At 50.0% G+C, this 18,261-nt stretch overlaps 1 protein-coding gene across 1 annotated transcript; it reads right to left on the minus strand.

Moving 5' to 3' along the window:
* Window positions 1–1,311: 1,311 nt before the first annotated feature.
* On the minus strand, window positions 1,312–17,655 carry Tbc1d21 (TBC1 domain family member 21). The gene is made up of 11 exons (XM_055622077.1): window positions 17,596–17,655; window positions 14,123–14,230; window positions 13,890–13,993; window positions 11,035–11,129; window positions 10,450–10,560; window positions 10,253–10,353; window positions 9,393–9,489; window positions 9,030–9,130; window positions 8,198–8,314; window positions 7,451–7,534; window positions 1,312–1,410 (listed from the first exon to the last, which is right to left on the minus strand). The coding sequence occupies exons 1-11, from the start codon at window positions 17,653–17,655 to the stop codon at window positions 1,312–1,314; spliced, it is 1,077 nt and encodes a 358-aa protein (XP_055478052.1).
* Between the last annotated feature and the right edge of the window lie 606 nt (window positions 17,656–18,261).

Here is an 18,261-nt window from a genome sequence, read left to right on the forward strand (position 1 = left end):
AGCAACATTTAGATCTATGGTTTCCACAGTGTGTACATCACATGTGTACCGCTGCAACAGAGAAGTTCCGTATCGAACCATCTTAAATCAAGGACCTCGTAAGCTTTGGGAGAAAGACAGACAGGGGAGTGAGAACTCAGTGACGGCACAGGCTTTATCAGGGGAAAGACCTGCAGAGCTACTCTAAGAAAATCAGAGCTGTTGTCTGCTTATAGACTGGGGTGGTTGAAGAGCAGAAGGAACAGGAGAAAGGAACTGAAAATCTTCACTTTGGGGCCCACATTGGCTGTTGCTAGGACTACCTAGGGAAATACAGTGGTTCAAAGAATGTGGAACTGAAAAAAAAAGAAGAGAGTGCCAGGTGATCAATAAACACCTCTTGTGGTTGGTTATTAGGGGGTGGTGATTAGAGACAGACTCTAGATTGACAAGGTTCTTTAGTTCTAGGAACTAAGTTACTTTGTTTTCAAAAATTGTTAGTGTTTAACCAAAATGGAAGTTTTACAAAATGTCATGACTATAAAACAACCATCTTATTTCCAACTGTTATTTCCACCATTATCTCTTCATTTACCTCCATCACCTTCACCCTATCATGACCTCCACTCCGTCAAAGTTCAGTGCCTATTGTAGAGCAGTTTCCTCCCAGATAAAATATTCCATCTTGAAGAAAACTTTGTTATGATACCCACGAAATAACATTGTGTTCACCAGGGAAGCTGCTCAGTAAACAACTTACAGGCTTTAGGAACTCCCTGAAACTGACTAGAAATACTAGCTTCCCTCCCTCTCCAAGCTTATGTAAACAACAAAGACTGCTAAAAGACACTGAAAAATGCTGAGCTTCCTGGAAGAGGCAGAAAACACTGGGCTACCTACAAGAGTCTCAGACCAACCAATTGACCTGGAAAAGATACTCTCCAATCTGTTGAGCTACCAGCAAATTGTGCAGTATGTTCCAGGTTTTCAGTTTTCATGAGTGCTTCACCCATGCTGGGTGGACTTTAGTGATACAGCTGTCTTTGAGTTATTTCTGCTCCTGTAAGCAAGCCCTCATCCACCATGCTTTTGTAAGTAACTCCCAATTAGACTCATTGGTTCACCGAATGAACTTTGGTGATATCCTTACTTTGGTCTGTCCTCAGTTCCTTGTCTAGGGTAAGTAGACATTTTTTCATGCCTCTCTAGGAACACTAATTGAACTTTTGCGGTATTTTTATTTTGGTGTGTCATCAGTTTCCTATCTGGGGTGAGTGAGTAGGTTTGTTCAGAATAGTGTTACACAACAGTGTCTAGTATTAAAACTGAGACTCAAGCCCCTGCTCCACTGCCGTGTGCCCCAGGCAGGGCTGAAGACACCCAGAGGGCGCCCCCCCTTGCCACCATGCGGTATAGGCAGCACAGATGACACTGCAATGAGCAAGTATGGGGTGGAGATGTGGGAGAAAGAGCAGCAGCATGGGTTGAGCTTATGAAGGGAGGTGGAACTCGAGACCAAGGTGGTAAGGAACAGCCTGATGTGAGTAGCCTGTGCTGCCACCTGAGGCCATGGTGATGCTCTGGCCTGTGCTGCCACTGAGGGCCATGTCTGGGTTCATGGCCCTGCAGCTGCAGGGGTCTGTGTTGATGGCCATGGCCCAGATTATCAGTAAAGGCCACGTAAACATTCCTGGGCTTAGCTGAGCCTGGGGCCATGTTGACGGGGCTGCACAGAGCTGGCCCTGCCCCTCACTGGCTGCAGCACTCAGGAAAGCATGGGGTAGGGAGGTTGCACCTAGCCTAAGCAGTGAAGAACAGCTGGTCCTAATGGCATGGGTATAAGAGGAGCTGACCCCAGGACTCCAGAGCAGGAGGGCTGGCCCCACCCCTTGCTTAGGCAAAGCTGGAGAGCGGGTCCTGGTGATGCCCTGTGCCGGGGAGCTGATGGGGCTGACCAACTCAGCTACTTCACAGGCCCAGATCCAGGGCTGTGAGTTGGCCCACCCAACATCTGTCCTGTCTATGAACTGCTGGAGTACGGGAAGGGGCAGAACCAAAGCGTCAGGATCTCCAGGACACAGGGCAACAACAGGATATCTGACAGGAGTCCCGGTGAGGGTCCCGTACTGATAGCACAGTAGAATGCAGAGGCCTCAGCCAGAGCCATGACTCACTGCAAGGAGCATTTGTAAGTCGCTGTTTGGGCAACACTGACACACTGTGACGTGCTGCAGCTTCCACAGAGAGGTTTGTTTTTTTATTTTTTGTTCTCTTTGCAGGAGGAGGTTGCAAGGGTGGAGGGCAGATATGGCGGAAAGGGGAGATGAGTGGGACTGGGTGCATAATGTAAAATTCACAAAGAATCAATAGAAAGTTAAAAACAAAAATAAAAATAAAAAACCCTGAGACTCAAGACCAGGACAAAAATCAGAAAACATCCTGCCAGGATGATAAACACACCCAGACTTTCAGAGCAAAGGATCAGCAAGCCAGGTGTCTGAACAATCTCCCCTCTTGACCTGAGAGCTGACCCTTCCTCAGGATGCCTCTAACAGGAGTCCATTCAGCCCTGTCACCATGCTTATCCCTAGAGAGACAGCTGCTGCCTGGTTGAAGGATGGGGGCCATTAATCTGGGGCTGCCCTTATTTGCATAATTGTTGCATACATTTGCATCTATTTACTCACAGCCTCTGAATACTGCACTGTGGGTGTTTGGGTACAATTTGCATATCACTGCAGGTGAGGGTCAGGTCTTTAAGACTTGGGAACTTATTAATTCCCCACCCTCAAGAGATTCTTTTATGTGGTAGTTCAGAAAAAAATTTGGAATGCTTATTTCTAGAATGACCCTGGGGAGTGCTCTTGGTGGAGAGCAGAGGAAGCTCGAGAGCTGCCAGAAGAGAATAACAGTGTGCTCACTCAGGAGAGCTCATGGTGGGTGGAGGATGTCCTCTCCCCATAGGCTCTCCACCTGGTCATGCATATCCACCTATTCTTGGGCCCCGGGGTTTGCTGCATAGGATTCCATGTGTATACTCCCAACCCCTTCAGGACTTCTGCTCACTCCCTTGAAGACTGATTTCTTAGGAACAGTGGAGCTCCAGCCCAGCCTAGGCCCACCCCCAACACCCACACAGTTCCTCCCTTCCCATCCTGAAGAAGGAATGTCCAGAGAGCCAGAACTTGATATAGTGGTGTGGCTACCTGGGGCCTTCCCCCAAATTAACTGGGGAAATAACTGGCTTAGAGAAGGAAAAGGAAAAAATGGACGAAGCCTCCTGCACACCCCTTAACAACTTGGCTCGTCAGCATCTCAGCCTACTTGTGCGTCCTTCATTGCTGAATGAAAGGTGGTCTTTGAGATGAGAGATGGCCCTGAAGAGGACCAGATCTGTTGAGGGAGGATAGCAGACCTTTGAGGTAAACCAGAAGCAGCCCCAGGAATCATTGTAGTGTTACCTGGTCGCCACTCAGCCCTAAGTGCCATGGGAACGGTGTTTGTGCGTCTTCCATCCAAACAGTTGAAACTTGGACAGTGCGCAACTTCCAATCAACACCTACTATCATTCGTGTTGGTGTCCCCGAGGTTCCGTTAGTGGAATTTAGGAATCATGTGGAGGTAGGTCCAGGGAAATGATTGACATTGTCTTAAGGACTCCACTCTTACGAATGGGGTTAGCACCCTAATGAAAAGATGAACTGGGAGTTAGCTCATTGGTGGAATGTTTTCCTAGCATCCATGAGGCCCTGTGTTTGATTCTCAGCACTGCATAAACCAGGCTTGGTGGCCCACGCCTGTCATCCCAGCACTGATGAGGCTGGAGGAGTAAAAGTTCAAGGTCATCCTAAGCTACCTAAGCAGTCCCAGGTCAGCCTGGGCTCCATAAGACACTGTCTTAAACAACAAAAACAAACAGCTACACAGAGTTTGAAGGAAGCTCCTCTTATCTCCTTTGCCATTTGTGGAGAAGGAACACACCACAGCATCTTGTGCTGGAGCTGTTAATCTCAAAGATGCAAGGAGAGAGACCCCCCCACCCAAATTATGGCCAAATTAATTAAAGCAAGCCTTTTCATTCCTGTCTGTACACAGGGTGCCTCCCCTTAAGAGGGTTCAAGTCAGCCTTGGACATAGGGAAGATAAGGGCTTTTATAGCTCAGGAGTAGAGGGTTTCCAAATTAGGGATTTGGCAGGCAAATAAGTGGGATTATAGAAGCCAAATGTAACAAGGTGGTCATAACAAGGTAGTCATGACAACAGGTGGTTAGAATAACCTTTTGAAACAAACGTAGACTTGCAAGATGGTCATAACTTTTGAAACAAAGACATGGTTGCCATTCCTGAAACAGGCAGTCCAGAACCATGTGTAGTTAAGGCTACAAGTGGAGCATAACCCAGTCCTTGAGACACAGATTTAATCATAAACAGGATTTTGCTTTACCAAAAGATGGCTTTCAAGCCCAAGATGGAAGCAGGCTTGTTCATCAGGAATACCCAGCTTGTAGGGTAAGAGGCAAGCATTTTTGTTTATGCATGACTTGGGCTGAGATATTTTGTTGAATTCTGAACACATCAAGATAGTACTCAGTATGTACTGAAATAACCTTTTATACCAAATACAGGCCCTTTAGCGATGCAGACTTTGGGTTTGATGACTCTAGGACTTTTCCATAGTTCTATGTCTAGACCCGAGCAGAAAAAGCCCACTGGGTGGTAGAGTCAATTGAATGTGCAGAGACTCGGCTCAGGTAATATACAACAAGAAAAAGAGGAATGTCTCAGCTGAGGCCTGATGACCCCCTGGAAGTGTGGCAGATGAGTGGGGGCTCCGAGCTCACGTCCTGCCCCTAATTTTAGGCTTTGTCTGGATTGGTCAGTGTCCAGGCTTGAACCACCTCATCTTTAAGACTCCACAGAGATTTCAAATCTGTTCTCCAGTAGGCCAGAGAGACTGCAAGGAAGAATGTGAAATTCAAGGAGGTTCATAGCAAGACAGGCTCTGAGACTGCCATCCCAGCTTCAGCCAAGGGGAAATTGTAACAATAAGCTCCAGTGATTTCTTTTCATATTTATTTATTTATTTTTATTTATTGTGCGTGTACATATAGAACGAATGTACCCATACCACAGCATATATGTGGCAAGGAGCTATTGGGATTCAGTTGTATCTTTCCACCCCATGAGTCCCAGGGATCAAACTCAAGTTGTCAGTCTTGAAGGTAAGTGTCTTTACCGTCTGAGCCATTTTGCTAACTTCTGCAGTGACTTTTAAAATGGGTTTGTGGGGTAGGAGAGAGGGAGTGCATCCCACACTTCCAGAGGACTTTGTGTCTAGCTCCCGGCACCCATGTTGGGTTGCTCACACTTGCCTGTAACTCCAGCCCCAACTCCAGAGAGGATCTGATGCCCTCTTTTGGCCTCCTCAGGCACTTGTACTCACATAAAGATACCAACACAGAGACACTTACATACATACACACATAATTCAAACTAAAACTAAGTATTAAGAAAGAAGAACAGGTTGGGAGTCCAGTCTTAAAATTTCTTTAAATTATTATTATTCTTGAGCTGTGTAGTATTGTGCATTTATTCCAACCAAAAGTAATGAGTTAACTTATGCCACCAGGCCAAAGCACCATCAAAGAGTATGAAGCTGCTCCCATGCCAATGTTTGCTCAGGAAAATGTTTACTCAGGATGGTTATTTGGGAAAATAAAAAACATAGTTTCTTCTTCTTGGAGAACTGGATTTTATGCAAGAACTCTAATCTACATTGTCTTGTCTTGAGAACATAGAGCTAAGGGGACACAGCATATGAATTTATCCTGATGCTTTGCTGCCAGCAAATGTTTTCTTCTAACTGTGCAAAGAAAGCCCTACTGGCAAGCCAGAGTCCCATTATTCAGTATCTCTATCGCCATCAAAAACAACAGCTAAGAGACTCAGAGCTGGCCGTTTTGGGGAGAATGTCACCTGAGAGGAAAAACCAGAAAATACAGAGGCTCAATACCTTCTGAAAGATGTTTTCTGAGACTGACATTTTGAGAGCAGAAAAGAGGGTCTGTGGAGTGGAGAGTGAGAAGGATGGTTGTCCCTTACCCAGAGGCCAGATTCTGCCGCAAGACCAATGGACTCAGTGGCCTTCCTGGAAAAATTAGCACCTGGAAGTTGTGTGCTTGTGTGTGTGCCTGTGTGTGTGTGCACACACGTGCTCATGCGAGTGTGTATCCGTGCATGAGTGTGCACACATTCAAGTGTGCTGATGTACAACACTGAGGCACCCAGCCAACCCCAGCTCCTCTGTAGGTCCATCCCTTTCTCCGTGCCTACTGACATAAAGGCTCTCAGAGCCCTGGTAGGCTGGGTGTGGAACTTGGGGGCCATGGCATGGTAGGAGACCTGTGCCTTTTACCCCAGGGGAGAATAGTTTCCTGGGCAAGGGTTTAGACTGCGGTCTCGGGAGTCTATGAGGAAAGCTGGAATCCCAGCCCAGATCAAGGAGACATTTGGAGGAGGAATAAAGGTGCAGTTATGAGGTGGACTTTGAGACCAGGAGGGGTTGGTTCTTCCACAGACAGTGGGAAGGCTGGGTGTGGGAAAGAATGTGATGACTGTGTTGAGAGGAAGGGGACAGCAGGGACACATGCAAAGGCCAGAGCTCATCTCCCCTTCAAACTTGAGTCCCAGGTGCGGTCCCTGTATGTTTACTCTTGTCTGTGAGAAGTGTCTGGTCTTACCCTCCCCATTTACTTTCAGGTGTGTGCCCCTCTGAAGACCCACCAGTCGGGAGAGTGGCTGTCCCACACTGTCCTGTCCCAGGGCACCCTCACAGTGGACTGACCACTTACTGTATGATCTCAACCGTCACGCACTCCAAGGTCAGAGGAGACATGTCCACCACCAACCAAACGCTGAAGGGTTTTTACATGATGCTGTATTACCTATAGCCTCATGCCAGGACTCATTCGACTTGGTCCTGACCCCGTGGCTGAAGACTTGCCTTCATCCACTGAGGGCATGTGTCCATTGTGTCGTTCTCAGAGCAAGAAATCCATTAATGCCTGAGGAGCCTGGGGTGGGGAGAGTCAGGAAGATGTGATGTGGACAGACACTATCAGATTTTGTTCTCTCTCCAGTCTGGCCAATGACATTCTCCTGAGTCCCGGTGAGGGGGAGTGGGGGAAGTCATGGTCTGTACTTGGACCCCTCGGGAAAGACACAGGGAATGTGAGATGAAGGCTGTGAGCCCAGGAATCAGACTTCCCGTGAGGGTGTCAGTAGTGACAGGACCATGCAGAACAACTTCTGCAAGCTGGTGGGAGGGAGCATGGCACAGAGTGTCTCTGAAGCCAAGTGTGACTGCTACAGGCTGGGCGTAGAAACCAGGGCTGGCTTCTTGGAGGAGGAAGAGAGGAGAAGGAAGCGAAGAGGATGGAGAAGGAGGAGGGCAAATCCCTGGGTAACTTACCTCTTTTTGTATGAGCTCAGCGTAAACCATGCAGGCGGCAGAGATCAGCTCATCAGCATCAAGGTCAATGAGGTTGTTGCAGGCCTAGGAAGAAGACACATGTGCATGGTGTGTGGATAAGTGTGAGCATGTGTGTGCCTGTGTCTGTTTGTGTGTCTATTCTTGTGCCTTTGGGCACAGGCAGAACAAAGGTAAGAAAGCTCCTGCTCACAGTGGTTACTGGGACGCACCTGATGTTTCCACAAACTACCTAAGTACCTACAAATTTGCATGCTTTGGGGGTATGATAAATATAGCCTTCACATGGGGGATAAGGAAGCCCTGGGCTGCTTCTGCATGGCTCGAATTCCGAAGGGAGACTTGGTTTATCGTTGGAGTACCACCTAATTTTTTCCCAGTACGTCAGCTGAATTTTAAGTACATCTAAAAACCATAGGCCTTTTTGCTACATGGCCAAGGGTTATCTTCGAGGCAGTAGAGTTTAATGGTTAGACCATTCAAGGCCTCAGTTTCCGCACGTGCTTCTGTGAGGAAGCATGTGTAGGCTCTGTCGCTGTTGCACGGCCTTTGAAGCTATTCTGTTAAAAACCATCAGCGTGGAGTGCCATACTTCAGCTCTCCTCACTTGTTCCCCTCTGGAGGCAAAATGGCCATAAGCCAGAACACCATGGGCCTGCGTCCTTCTGTGAAATGGGTACAGGGATCAGGCTGGGAGCTGGAGGGGAATCAGGTCAGGGGCACGCTCACCAGGAGGATGGCATCTCCACTCATGCTCTCCAGCAGCGCTTGCTCACGCACCATCTGTAGCATGCTGTAGGCCACCAGCACCTGGAAGTTCCTGCACGGCTTCCCCGTCAGCATGACCTGTGGGCAGCCAGCAAGCCTCAACCCTGTGGCCTGGGACCAGTACACTCAGAGTAACAACCTACCATAAACCAAACACTCCAGACAGGATATGGAAAAAACTAGATTTTGAGGGTAACCCAGGGCTTCCCCAAAACATAGGGCAGGGGTGCTGTGTTAGATTTGGGCATGGAGACTGGCAATCCAGGATTAAAAGGTGAGCCAGGTGGGGGCTGCATTGTGGGACAGTACATGCCAGACTGGCAGTCAGCTGGACCCTCTCGCTGAGAACAGCTGTGAGGCAGGCCAGCAACAGGTCGTGAGTCTGTTCCTAAGGGGGAGTCATCCGCTGGTGGCCCTGGGAACTGGGGTTGGAACACTCCAGGTGTCCTTGGGGCCTGCCGTGGGGGAAAGCCATTTCTAAGAGAAGCCAGCATTCTAGAGGAAGGAAGGGCTAAGAAGGGGCAGTGCAGGACAGCAGAGGGCAGGGACAGCGTGGCTGAACAGCAGCGGGTGCCTCTGTGCCAACTGCCCTGTGGAAGGCCAGTGGAGTCTGGCATCATACTTGATGGACAGATGCTCTGGCATTCTCCAGTAAGGCGGGGGTAGGGTTGCTGACCTAATTAAAGCCCAAATCACAGAGCATCCTCCAAAGCTAGAAAGAAAAGGAGGCAGGAAAACTCGACGAAGGAGGGGCTCTGTCCACCTAAAGCGTCCCCGGCTGCACAAGTCTCACCTCCCAGAGCCTCCAGACATCATCGAAGGATTTGAAGGCATGTTGGAAGCAAAGGCAGAACCAGGGGAAGAGGGACTGCACGGCTCCTGAGCCCTTCCCTTCTGTGGGGAGAGAGGCAGGCGCTTAAGCAACCACACAGGGAAGGCCGCACCACAGAGCTTGGGAGACGTGAGAGACATGAACATTCCAGCTGCTGCTCTCCCAACAAGCTGTGGAGTCTGTTTGTAGCAGACGCTCAACACCATAGGCCCAGGCTCCTCCACATTGGTCCTTCCCCTCCAGAGGTGTCTGCCTGGCTGAGCCCCGGCCCTCCCACAGTCTGCCTCCTGGTGTGGGAAGCAGCAGGGACTGTGAACCACTCACTGAGGTGTTCAGAAAATTCAGGGTCCAGTAAAGCGATCAGGCTGTTGAGCATGTCCAGGTTCTTGCCTACCCCGACGTTGATGACACAACTGTGCTCCTGTAACAAGACGGGAACAGGAAACAGTGCTCCTCAGTTCAGCTTGAGGGCACCATGGAACAAAGTTCACCTCCCAGTGCCAACTCTGAGAGGCCATGTGTCTGAGCCATTCTCTTCTGTGTGTGTGTGTGTGTGTGTGTGTGTGTGCGCGCACACACACACACACACGCACGCGCGCACCCCTATTGTTTGCACATGTGTGCATCTCTGGGCAACCATGTATTCATGTGCGTGTGGGGGTGGGTGGAGCTGCAAAGATGTCCTGCTTGTGGCAGTGACCCTGATGGCTAGGTCAGAGCCAAGAAGGAAAGTTCAGCAAGCACATTATTGAAGGGGTGCAAAGAAAGGAACGGGTGTGGGAAGCTTCCAGAAGGCAACAACGCTTCCCAGATGGCAATGCTCTGAGCCTGCACCCAGGTACTACCGAATCCTCTGGGGTGTCCGGACTATAGGTCAGGGGAGGGCAGCAGGGGGAGGCAGGAACAGAGAGGCAGCCTTGGAGGCCTGACAAAGGCGACTGGACTTTATTCTGGAGGCCTGGGGAGCTACAAGGGATCAGAAGGGAGATTTGTGTTTAAGGGATGAAAGGCGACCACCATGGAGCCTGATGGGATTGGGACTCTGAACAGCCCTCCTGAGCTCTAAAGGCCTCTACCACCCATGCCCTGACCTACAGGGTGTTTGGGGAGGAAGTGTCTGAGGCTGTTGGTGCCTTGGGCTTGGTGGTGAGGAACGGGAGATTTGAACCCCTCTTTGTCCTTACTGTTTTCTGTAGAAAGAACTGGAAGAGCCAGAAGGTCTCATGGTCATGCTCCACCATCAGCTGGAAAAGCATCATCATCTCATGGAAGCCTCGCTGGTACTCTGCGGGGAAGGGCACAGGTGAGGAAGAGCTGGTAGGCGCTGGGCCAGGATCCAGCAGGGAGGCCACAGGGGGCCGAAGCTCCACGCTCAGCTCACCAGCCTTTGTGTTGCAGACATAACTCAGCAACAAGTTCTTCTCCAGTTTCTTCTTGTCCACCAGCACGTTGCCCAGGGCGTCTTTGTCACAGAGCCTCTGGAGGTCATACGCTAGAGTAGAGCAAGGGACAGGAGGTGGCACTCAGTCATCTCCAGCATAGAAAGCATGGATAAATTCATCTCCCATCCTTAAAAAAATACGAGCAGGGGTCTACAAAAAGGCATGTCATCCCCACCAGGCCCAATCTCTTATCATACCCTGTGGGTCTGGGCTTCTTCTCACCTCCAAATCTTTGACCAGGCCATCCCTCTGTCAAGGAAGGCCCTGCCCATCGAGCTCAAATCTAATCTAGTTCAAACTCAAGGGATGGGAGGAAAAGACAAAGCAACAGGCATAACACGTGGCAGGGAAACACGTCTAGGGATACCTGTGGGCATGGGTGGGCAGCTTGACCCAGGTTTGCCTAGGAAAAGTTCCGGGCCAAAGTCAAGACAATTGCCAAGCCCCAGGAGTCGCCTGTGCCTTGAAACCACCAGGGGAAGACCGGAAAGCTGCCTGCTCGGCCCTCCTCTCCCTCTGCTCACCAATGTTGTTCCGAGTCTCTGTGAAGTTCCCATGCAGGTTTTCCAGTAGGGGCTGGATTTTCTCATACATCTGGCACAAGGCTTGATAGTTCCTCCTGCGAGAACAGCATTGGGGCTGAGTGAGGCAGCCTTCCCCTTCCAAGAGGGGACAGTTCAGAGCAGCAGCTGCTGATGAGCTCAAGGGGAGTAGGGTGGACTTGCCCACCTGGTCCCCACTGCCCGTCTCAGCATGAGTGGCCTTGAGCGAGCATTCCCCAACATGCAGCTGGCACAGTGTGGAGACAATTAACATGGGCTGGGCTCTGTGTTTGACCGGAACCCAAACCCTGGAGCCACCACCTGCCAACCTGCAGAAGGATGTCACCCTCCCTCTCTAGGCCTCAGTTTCCTCATCGGCAGAGTGGGGGCAATCCTGGCAGCCCCTGACTTGGAGGAACAGTCTTATGCTGAGCGCTGCAGTTTGATTAGTCGGCTCAGGAACTGACTGGGGACCTCTAAGGGTGATCCTGCCCTAGAAGCGGCCCCTAGAACCTGTAACATGGTCTTATTTATAGAAAGGGCTCTTTTCCAGTGTGATTGAGTATCTCAAGATGAGATCATTCTGGATTTTCCAGAGGAACCCTAATTAAATGACAACTGTCTTCATAACACACGTGCACGCGCACGCACACACACACACACACACACACACACACACACACACACACATGCACACAGAGGTGGGAGGACTTGTGTCCACTGAAGCAGGGAGTGAATGGATGTAGCCTCAAGCTGAGGAAGCTTCCGTGGGAGGTGTGAGAAGAACCTTCTGTCTCTCAGAGCCTTCCCGGGAGGCCAGCACACAACCTCGTCTTCTGCCTCCAGGATGCCAGAGGAAAAAAAAAGTCTGTCATTGTCAACCACCCTATTTGTGGCTCTTTGCTTGTTCATGGCTCTTTGTCTCAGCAGTCATGTGTGCTAACACACACAAGGCTTGTTTCCTGGCCTTGGTACCTGGTCTGACACATCCTTACTGTCCTGGACTATTCTCTGCTGGTCCCTGGTGGAGCTGTCTTTTCCATACCCTGGCTGGGAGCCACCTTAGCGCTGAGCCCGGCGTCTGCTCCAGGCCCCCAGGCTTAGGCAGGCAGCCTTGGAAGAACACCTCTGAGAAGGAAGCAATCCACTGTGGGGCCACTCAGAGCTGGCCTACCTAGAGGCCTCACACAGACAGGCGAGGCCTTCAGTGAGCCACAGACAAGGTGCCTGGAGGACTTGTCTGCCCCAGCGGCATGCCCCAGGCTCAGCAAGTCAAGCCTCAGGGTCACAGAAGATTAAAGTCAGAAGCCTCTGGCTTTGGGGGGCATCCCACCAACATAAACCCTAGCTGTTCTTTCTCTTAGTGTGATGACATGCCTGCTTCTAGAATTAGCTCATTATAACCACTCAGAACTGAATTCTCTCCCAAACCTAAGACTGTTCCAGGTTCAAAGCTTGTGAACTACTGTCCTACAAAGATCCTCCAGTCAACCAGGGCATGCTGGAGGAAATGCCTTGATTGATTCTGGCCTTGAAACAAGCATAGAGCTTTGTATTTATTTATTCAGTGTGTGTGTGTGTGTGTGTGTGTGTGTGTGTGTGTGTATGTGGTCTATTCAACATGGATGTGCCACATACTCATGGAGGTCAGAGGACAATTTGTGAGAGTCTGCTCTCTCCATCCGCCATGAGACTGAACTAAGATTATCAGGTTTGGTGGCAAGTCCTTTATAACCTGGGCAATCCTACTGGCCCAAGGGCGGGATTTCAGGAGACAGACAGTAGGGAGACCGTTGTGGGTGGAGGGAGAAAGAGTGACCCAAGAGCAGAGGGTGTACAAAAGAATAGCCAGCTCAGGCACAGATGAAAGAGAGTGCCCCTGTGCCAGTCAGTTTTATATCAGCGTGACACAAGCCAGAGTCATTTTAGAGGAAGGGACCAGATTAGCCTGTGGGGAAGCCTGTCGTGCATTTTCTTGATTAATGATTGATGTGGAGGGCCTAGGTTAGTGTGGTTGATGCCACCTCTCAGCTGGTCCTGAGTGCTATAAAGAAAGCAGGTTGAGCAAGATGTGAGGACCAAGCCAGTAAACAGCACTCCTTCACGGCCTCTGCATCAGTTCCTGCCTCCAGGTTCCCGCCCTGACTTCCCTCAGTGATGGATTCCAATGTGAAGCTGTAAGCTGTGAAACAAGCCCTCTCCTCCCAAACTTGCTTTGGGGCATGTTGTTTCATAGCAGCAATGATAACTGACTCTGAGACAGTCTCTCGGCAGCTGCTGTGGTCAGATGGAAGGTCCTGGGATGAGGGAGCAGGATTAAGAAAGGACATGCTGCTATTTGAAATGTCAGTAGACATGCTTGTAGGACTTGTTTAACCTGAGGGCATGAGTAGCCCATACTAGGCACCGGAAACTAGATGTGGACAGGGCAGAGAGGTGGAGCCTAGACTCAGGAGCCAGTTTGGCTATGGGGTTTTGGGGTAGCAGTTGGCAGGAGAGGGGATTGGGCCCAGAAAAGAAAATTCCTAGGGCCCTTCACAGGTAGGCTGCGCAGGGAGGGGTGAGGCGGAGCAAGGCGGTAAGGGAAATTTCGGGACAGGCCTCTGCCTACAGCTGCTTATGTGGTCAAGGGAACTGGAGAGGAGGTGCCCGCTTAAACCTGGTTACACTGTGTGTGAGCCCTTTGCAGGAAGCGTCAGGGATCTTCTCGGAGTAAAGACACCAGATGAAGAAGAAACCTGAATCTCCAGGCTGAGAGGGTACTCCACCACCCCACCACCTACTGCCACCGGAAGCCCCCACTACTCCCCACTGAAAGAGGTTCTGGAAAGTTCTACCTCCTGTTGCTGTCCACCATGAGCCGCTCATCTCGGGAACTCTGCCATGAGTAGTAGCCTGTGAGGAACTTCCAGGCTTCCGTCCTCACGAAGGGGTGTAGACCCTGGCACGGGAGATCATGAACTCTGAAGATGCCTGCTCAGAGGGCTTTGCCCAATACCATACCCGACCCCTGCCATAGGTGCCACCCCCTAGTGCCAGGGCAAAGCTGAGGGTAGCCTGGGAAGCGTACCCTTTCCAGGATGTTAACACAGATGAAGTCTCGTGACTTGGCTAAGTGACCATTCTCATCGAAGAAGCTGTCCCATTCAGACTTGTCAATTGGGGGGTTTCTCTTTGTCTGTTGAGGACAACCAGATTAGTTCTGTGCTAGAGGCTTTGGGTTTTCCTTTTATTGTGAGCTGATTTGCAAACGCTAGGCTCTGGACTTTCTGAGGGGTCAAAACTCAAGTCTAGAATACTCTATCCTGAGGAAATTGCTGAAAATAAGTGTAAAACGAAAATCCACGATGGACACCGTACATATCTTAAACCAAGTGAAAAATGTAGTACTCTGAATGCTCTGCAATAAGGGAATAATTAAGTAAACCATATGTGTGTGTGTGTGTGTGTGTGTGTGTGTGTGTGTGTATGTATGTATATATGTGGAACACTGTGAGGCCTAGAAACACATGTCTATGAGGCATAAGCAATAATCTGAAACAAATACACAAATGTCGACAGAAAAGAGCAGAATGCACAGATTGATACCTGGCACTCTCTGTGCGCCAGCACCATCTCTCCGTGTAGCCTGTGATGTGACGGGAGCATGGCCCAGCTACACGCTGCGCCCTCTAGTCCAGCCGCATGAGTGTACACAGAACTACTGCGTAAAAGCTGTACCACGTCATAAACTCAAATGGACCAAAGAGTCTCAGAAAAAAGACTGCAGCGAGGACATAGTGGCACACGCCTGCGACTCCACCCCAGGCCTGGGAGGCAGAGGCAGGCGAATCTCTGAGTCTGAAGATACCATGGTGTGTATAGTGAGCTCCAAGAAGCTACACAGTGAGACCCTGCCTCAACAGCAACAACAAATAAGTAAGTAAATAAATAAGAAAAGATACTGAAGAAAACACCCTCCACAACAGTGAGGCTAGAGAGATGGCCCAGCAGTTAAGAGCACTGGCTGCTCTTCCTGAGGGCCCAGGTTCGATTCCCAGCACCCACATGGCAGCTCACAACCAGCTCTAACTCCAGTTCTGGGGTACCTGATGTCCTCTTCTGCCCTCCTTGGACACAAGGTACGTGTGATGCGCAGACATACATGCAGGCGAAACAGTCATACACATAAAATGTAAAGAAAATAAAACCGGTAGTGGGTGACGGTCGGAAGGTGGCTCAGGTGCTCGAATGCTTGCCTGGCACACAGGACGCTCCAGGCCTGATCCCCAGCGCCATATAGCTGGTGTGCCTACACCCTCCCATGGAGGCAGAAGGACCAAAGTTCAAGGTTATTCTCAGCTATAGAGTGAGTTCAAGGCCAACCTGGGACGCATAAGACCCAGTCTCCAAAAAAAAAAAAAAAAAAAAGCGATTGTTTTTGAAGGTTGGGGTTGGGGAGTATAAATATTTCTTTTTCCTTTTTAAATGTACTTTATGTTTTTCTAGAATTGTGCTGCTTTGGTAATGGAAAGGCATAAGGTAGGCACAAATTAAACAATTCATGTGCTCTATTTTGTCTTCCCTGAAAACGTAAAGCAGCCTGTCGCAGGGTATTCGGGTGAGGAGAAGTGTGTGCCCGTGTGCACACGCTCGTCTGCCACACACTGTGTGTGAGCTGTAATCACAGTGCCCACAGAGCATTTCTAAAACAGCAGCCAAGAGCGAGGCTGAGGCATGAGCGCAAGATCGCTCTCCCCAGGGTACCTGCTCAAGAGAAAGGTCTTGAAATGCCACACTGCAGAGAGATGTGCTCATGGGCAGAGCCCAGGAGCTGAGCGGGCGTGCCCCCCTCTTTCTCTTAATACCAGAATGTGTGGACACACAACTCTAAATTAAGTCCGAATCCAAATCACTTGAGGGTCTTCTGGTTCAGGAAGTTCGGGGACCAGCCTACGGAGACGCGTTTGTGACGAGTTTCCTGGGCGATGGAGGCTGTGGCTCACAGACGGAGTAAGGAGCCAAGTGTCCGGAAGTGGAAAAACACTTGACACTAAAAGTAGCAGCAGAGCCACTGTCTGCGGGCGGGGCAGTTTCACTGCGCTGTAGAGCTCCCTTTATTGCTGTTGTCGTTATTGCTGTGTGTGTGTATGAGAGAGAGTGTGTGTGTATGGATGCACACGCATGTATGCGTGTATGTTTGCACGAATGTGGGCACGTATGTATGAGTACATGTGGAGGCCTGAGGTTGCCATGCTGAGGCTCATCTTTGATTGCCCGTTCAACTTTATTCAGTGAGTCAGGGTTTCTCAGTCAAACCTAGAGCTCACTGATGCGGCTCGTTCCCCTCATCAGCTTGCTCTGGGGACTCCCGCCTCTGCCTTCTGAGGTTGGAATTACAGGGGAACCACCACAGCCACCCAGCATTTCACATGGGATCTGAACTCCTGTCCCCATGTTTGCAAGAAAAGTGTCTTAGTGTTCAGCCTGAACACCGCTCTTTAATCACTCACACGTGCCTTATGCCCTGGGCCAACACTGAGACACAGGGCACTAGAAGGTCCAGGGAACCAGGACACCCGTCTGCCCTTGCTTAAGTCAGGCCTCCCCAACACTGGCAATCAGCTCCACACTTGGGAGTTCACAAAATGATGAGAAGGACTTGTCAGCTCACTGTCTGGGTCTGGAGAACAGGTCTGACTGTCAGGATGCAAAGGCTCCAAGATCCATTTCCTCACTCATCAAATGATAATAGCTCCATCACATCCCATCTCAGAGGGCTGGGATGAGAAGGAATGACTATAAACAGAGCATCTACAACATCATTTGTACGCACCAGCTGCTGTATGGGAACTTATTCATCATTATTATTATTAGCCTTCCCTAAGTTTGGAGAATGGAAGAAATGCAGAAAAGAATATTCAAAGCTTGGTGATCATCTGCGATAAAAGCGTAACATTTAAACCTCAGGTGCTCACTTTGCATTTTTATGTATCATTATGTTAATCGCATGACAAATGGGTCTTGAGATTGGTTATGACCATCGTAATTAGTAATTATTTTGAAAAATCGTGCGTGGAAAATTTTCATGGTGCGGGTGGACTAAGGACTAGGTTATTAACTGGGCCTAGGAACTAGTAACAGAAGCACTACTGCCACCTGGTGGCAACGTACCAAAATTGTTGGCAAAAGCACCAAAGAGAGCGCCCCAGTGTCGGAGCAGCTCCAAGTTTAGCGTGACACAGCTGAGGAGGAAGCCGTACTGGGCTCTGAGATCTCCCAATAAAGTAAAAACGGGTGGAGGTGTCCGCCCTGTGTTTGGTGTTGAAGGTGAACTGGCCGTGCTCCACCTTCCTTGTCCAGCCTTCCCGTTCAGCAGGGACAGAGAGTCCCAAGGTAAACCAGAGGAGAGAGGCACCCGGAACTGATGGACAACATGTGTCAGTCAGGGATGGTGGCATGAACTTGTAATCCCTGCACTCAAAAGGCTGAGGCCCAAGGATTCCAAGTTCAAGGCCAGCCTGGGCATCACAGTGAGACCTTATCTCAAACCAAAGAACATACCAGGATGAAGGTGGCGGAGCGCTTCACAGAGAGGCTACTTTCTGGAGAAAGGGTGGTCATGTTTCCTCTAGCTAACTCTTTGGAGTTGCCGGTGTCCAGCTGTCCCCGGGAAGCCCTAGGGGTGCTTAGAGAGCTAGGGAAGGGGATCTTCCTTTTAGGAGATGAATTGCATTCCCCGAAGGAACTGGACCTTCCTAGGTTTTCCATGCTTGAACAATTTCAGCTGGATGCATGTCACAAGGCTCTAGAACCCTCATCACAATGACCCTGGAACACACACAGTAACTATACTGGTCACCCCCCAAACTTCTGTGCATACAGATTATGTACTGGAGTCTGAGTTAAAGGGATCAGGTGGCTTGGGCTAGCCAGGGCGGCCTGCCTGGAAGTGGTGGTCCACAAGTCCCTTCTCCATCTCTCTGGCTGTTATTTACCAGATCAGTACCAGAGTGCAGTAATAACTACAGTCGGAGCCTCAGGTTTAGCGAGGACTTTCCAATTTGACATGATTTATATGATTGCAAGTCTGGTCTGGAGGCGAGGAGTGGATTTTTGTGAGTCTACTTACAGGGCTGAGTGGCTCCTGGTGTGAGTGTCTGAGTCTCCACCTTATTTTTTGAAACAGGGTTTCTTGCTCAACCTAGCTCTACTGGCAGGTCAGTGAGC

Source organism: Psammomys obesus, unplaced genomic scaffold (assembly GCF_907164565.1).
Source record: "Psammomys obesus unplaced genomic scaffold, mPsaObe1.curated_primary_1811, whole genome shotgun sequence".
Taxonomy (NCBI): Eukaryota; Metazoa; Chordata; class Mammalia; order Rodentia; family Muridae; genus Psammomys; species Psammomys obesus.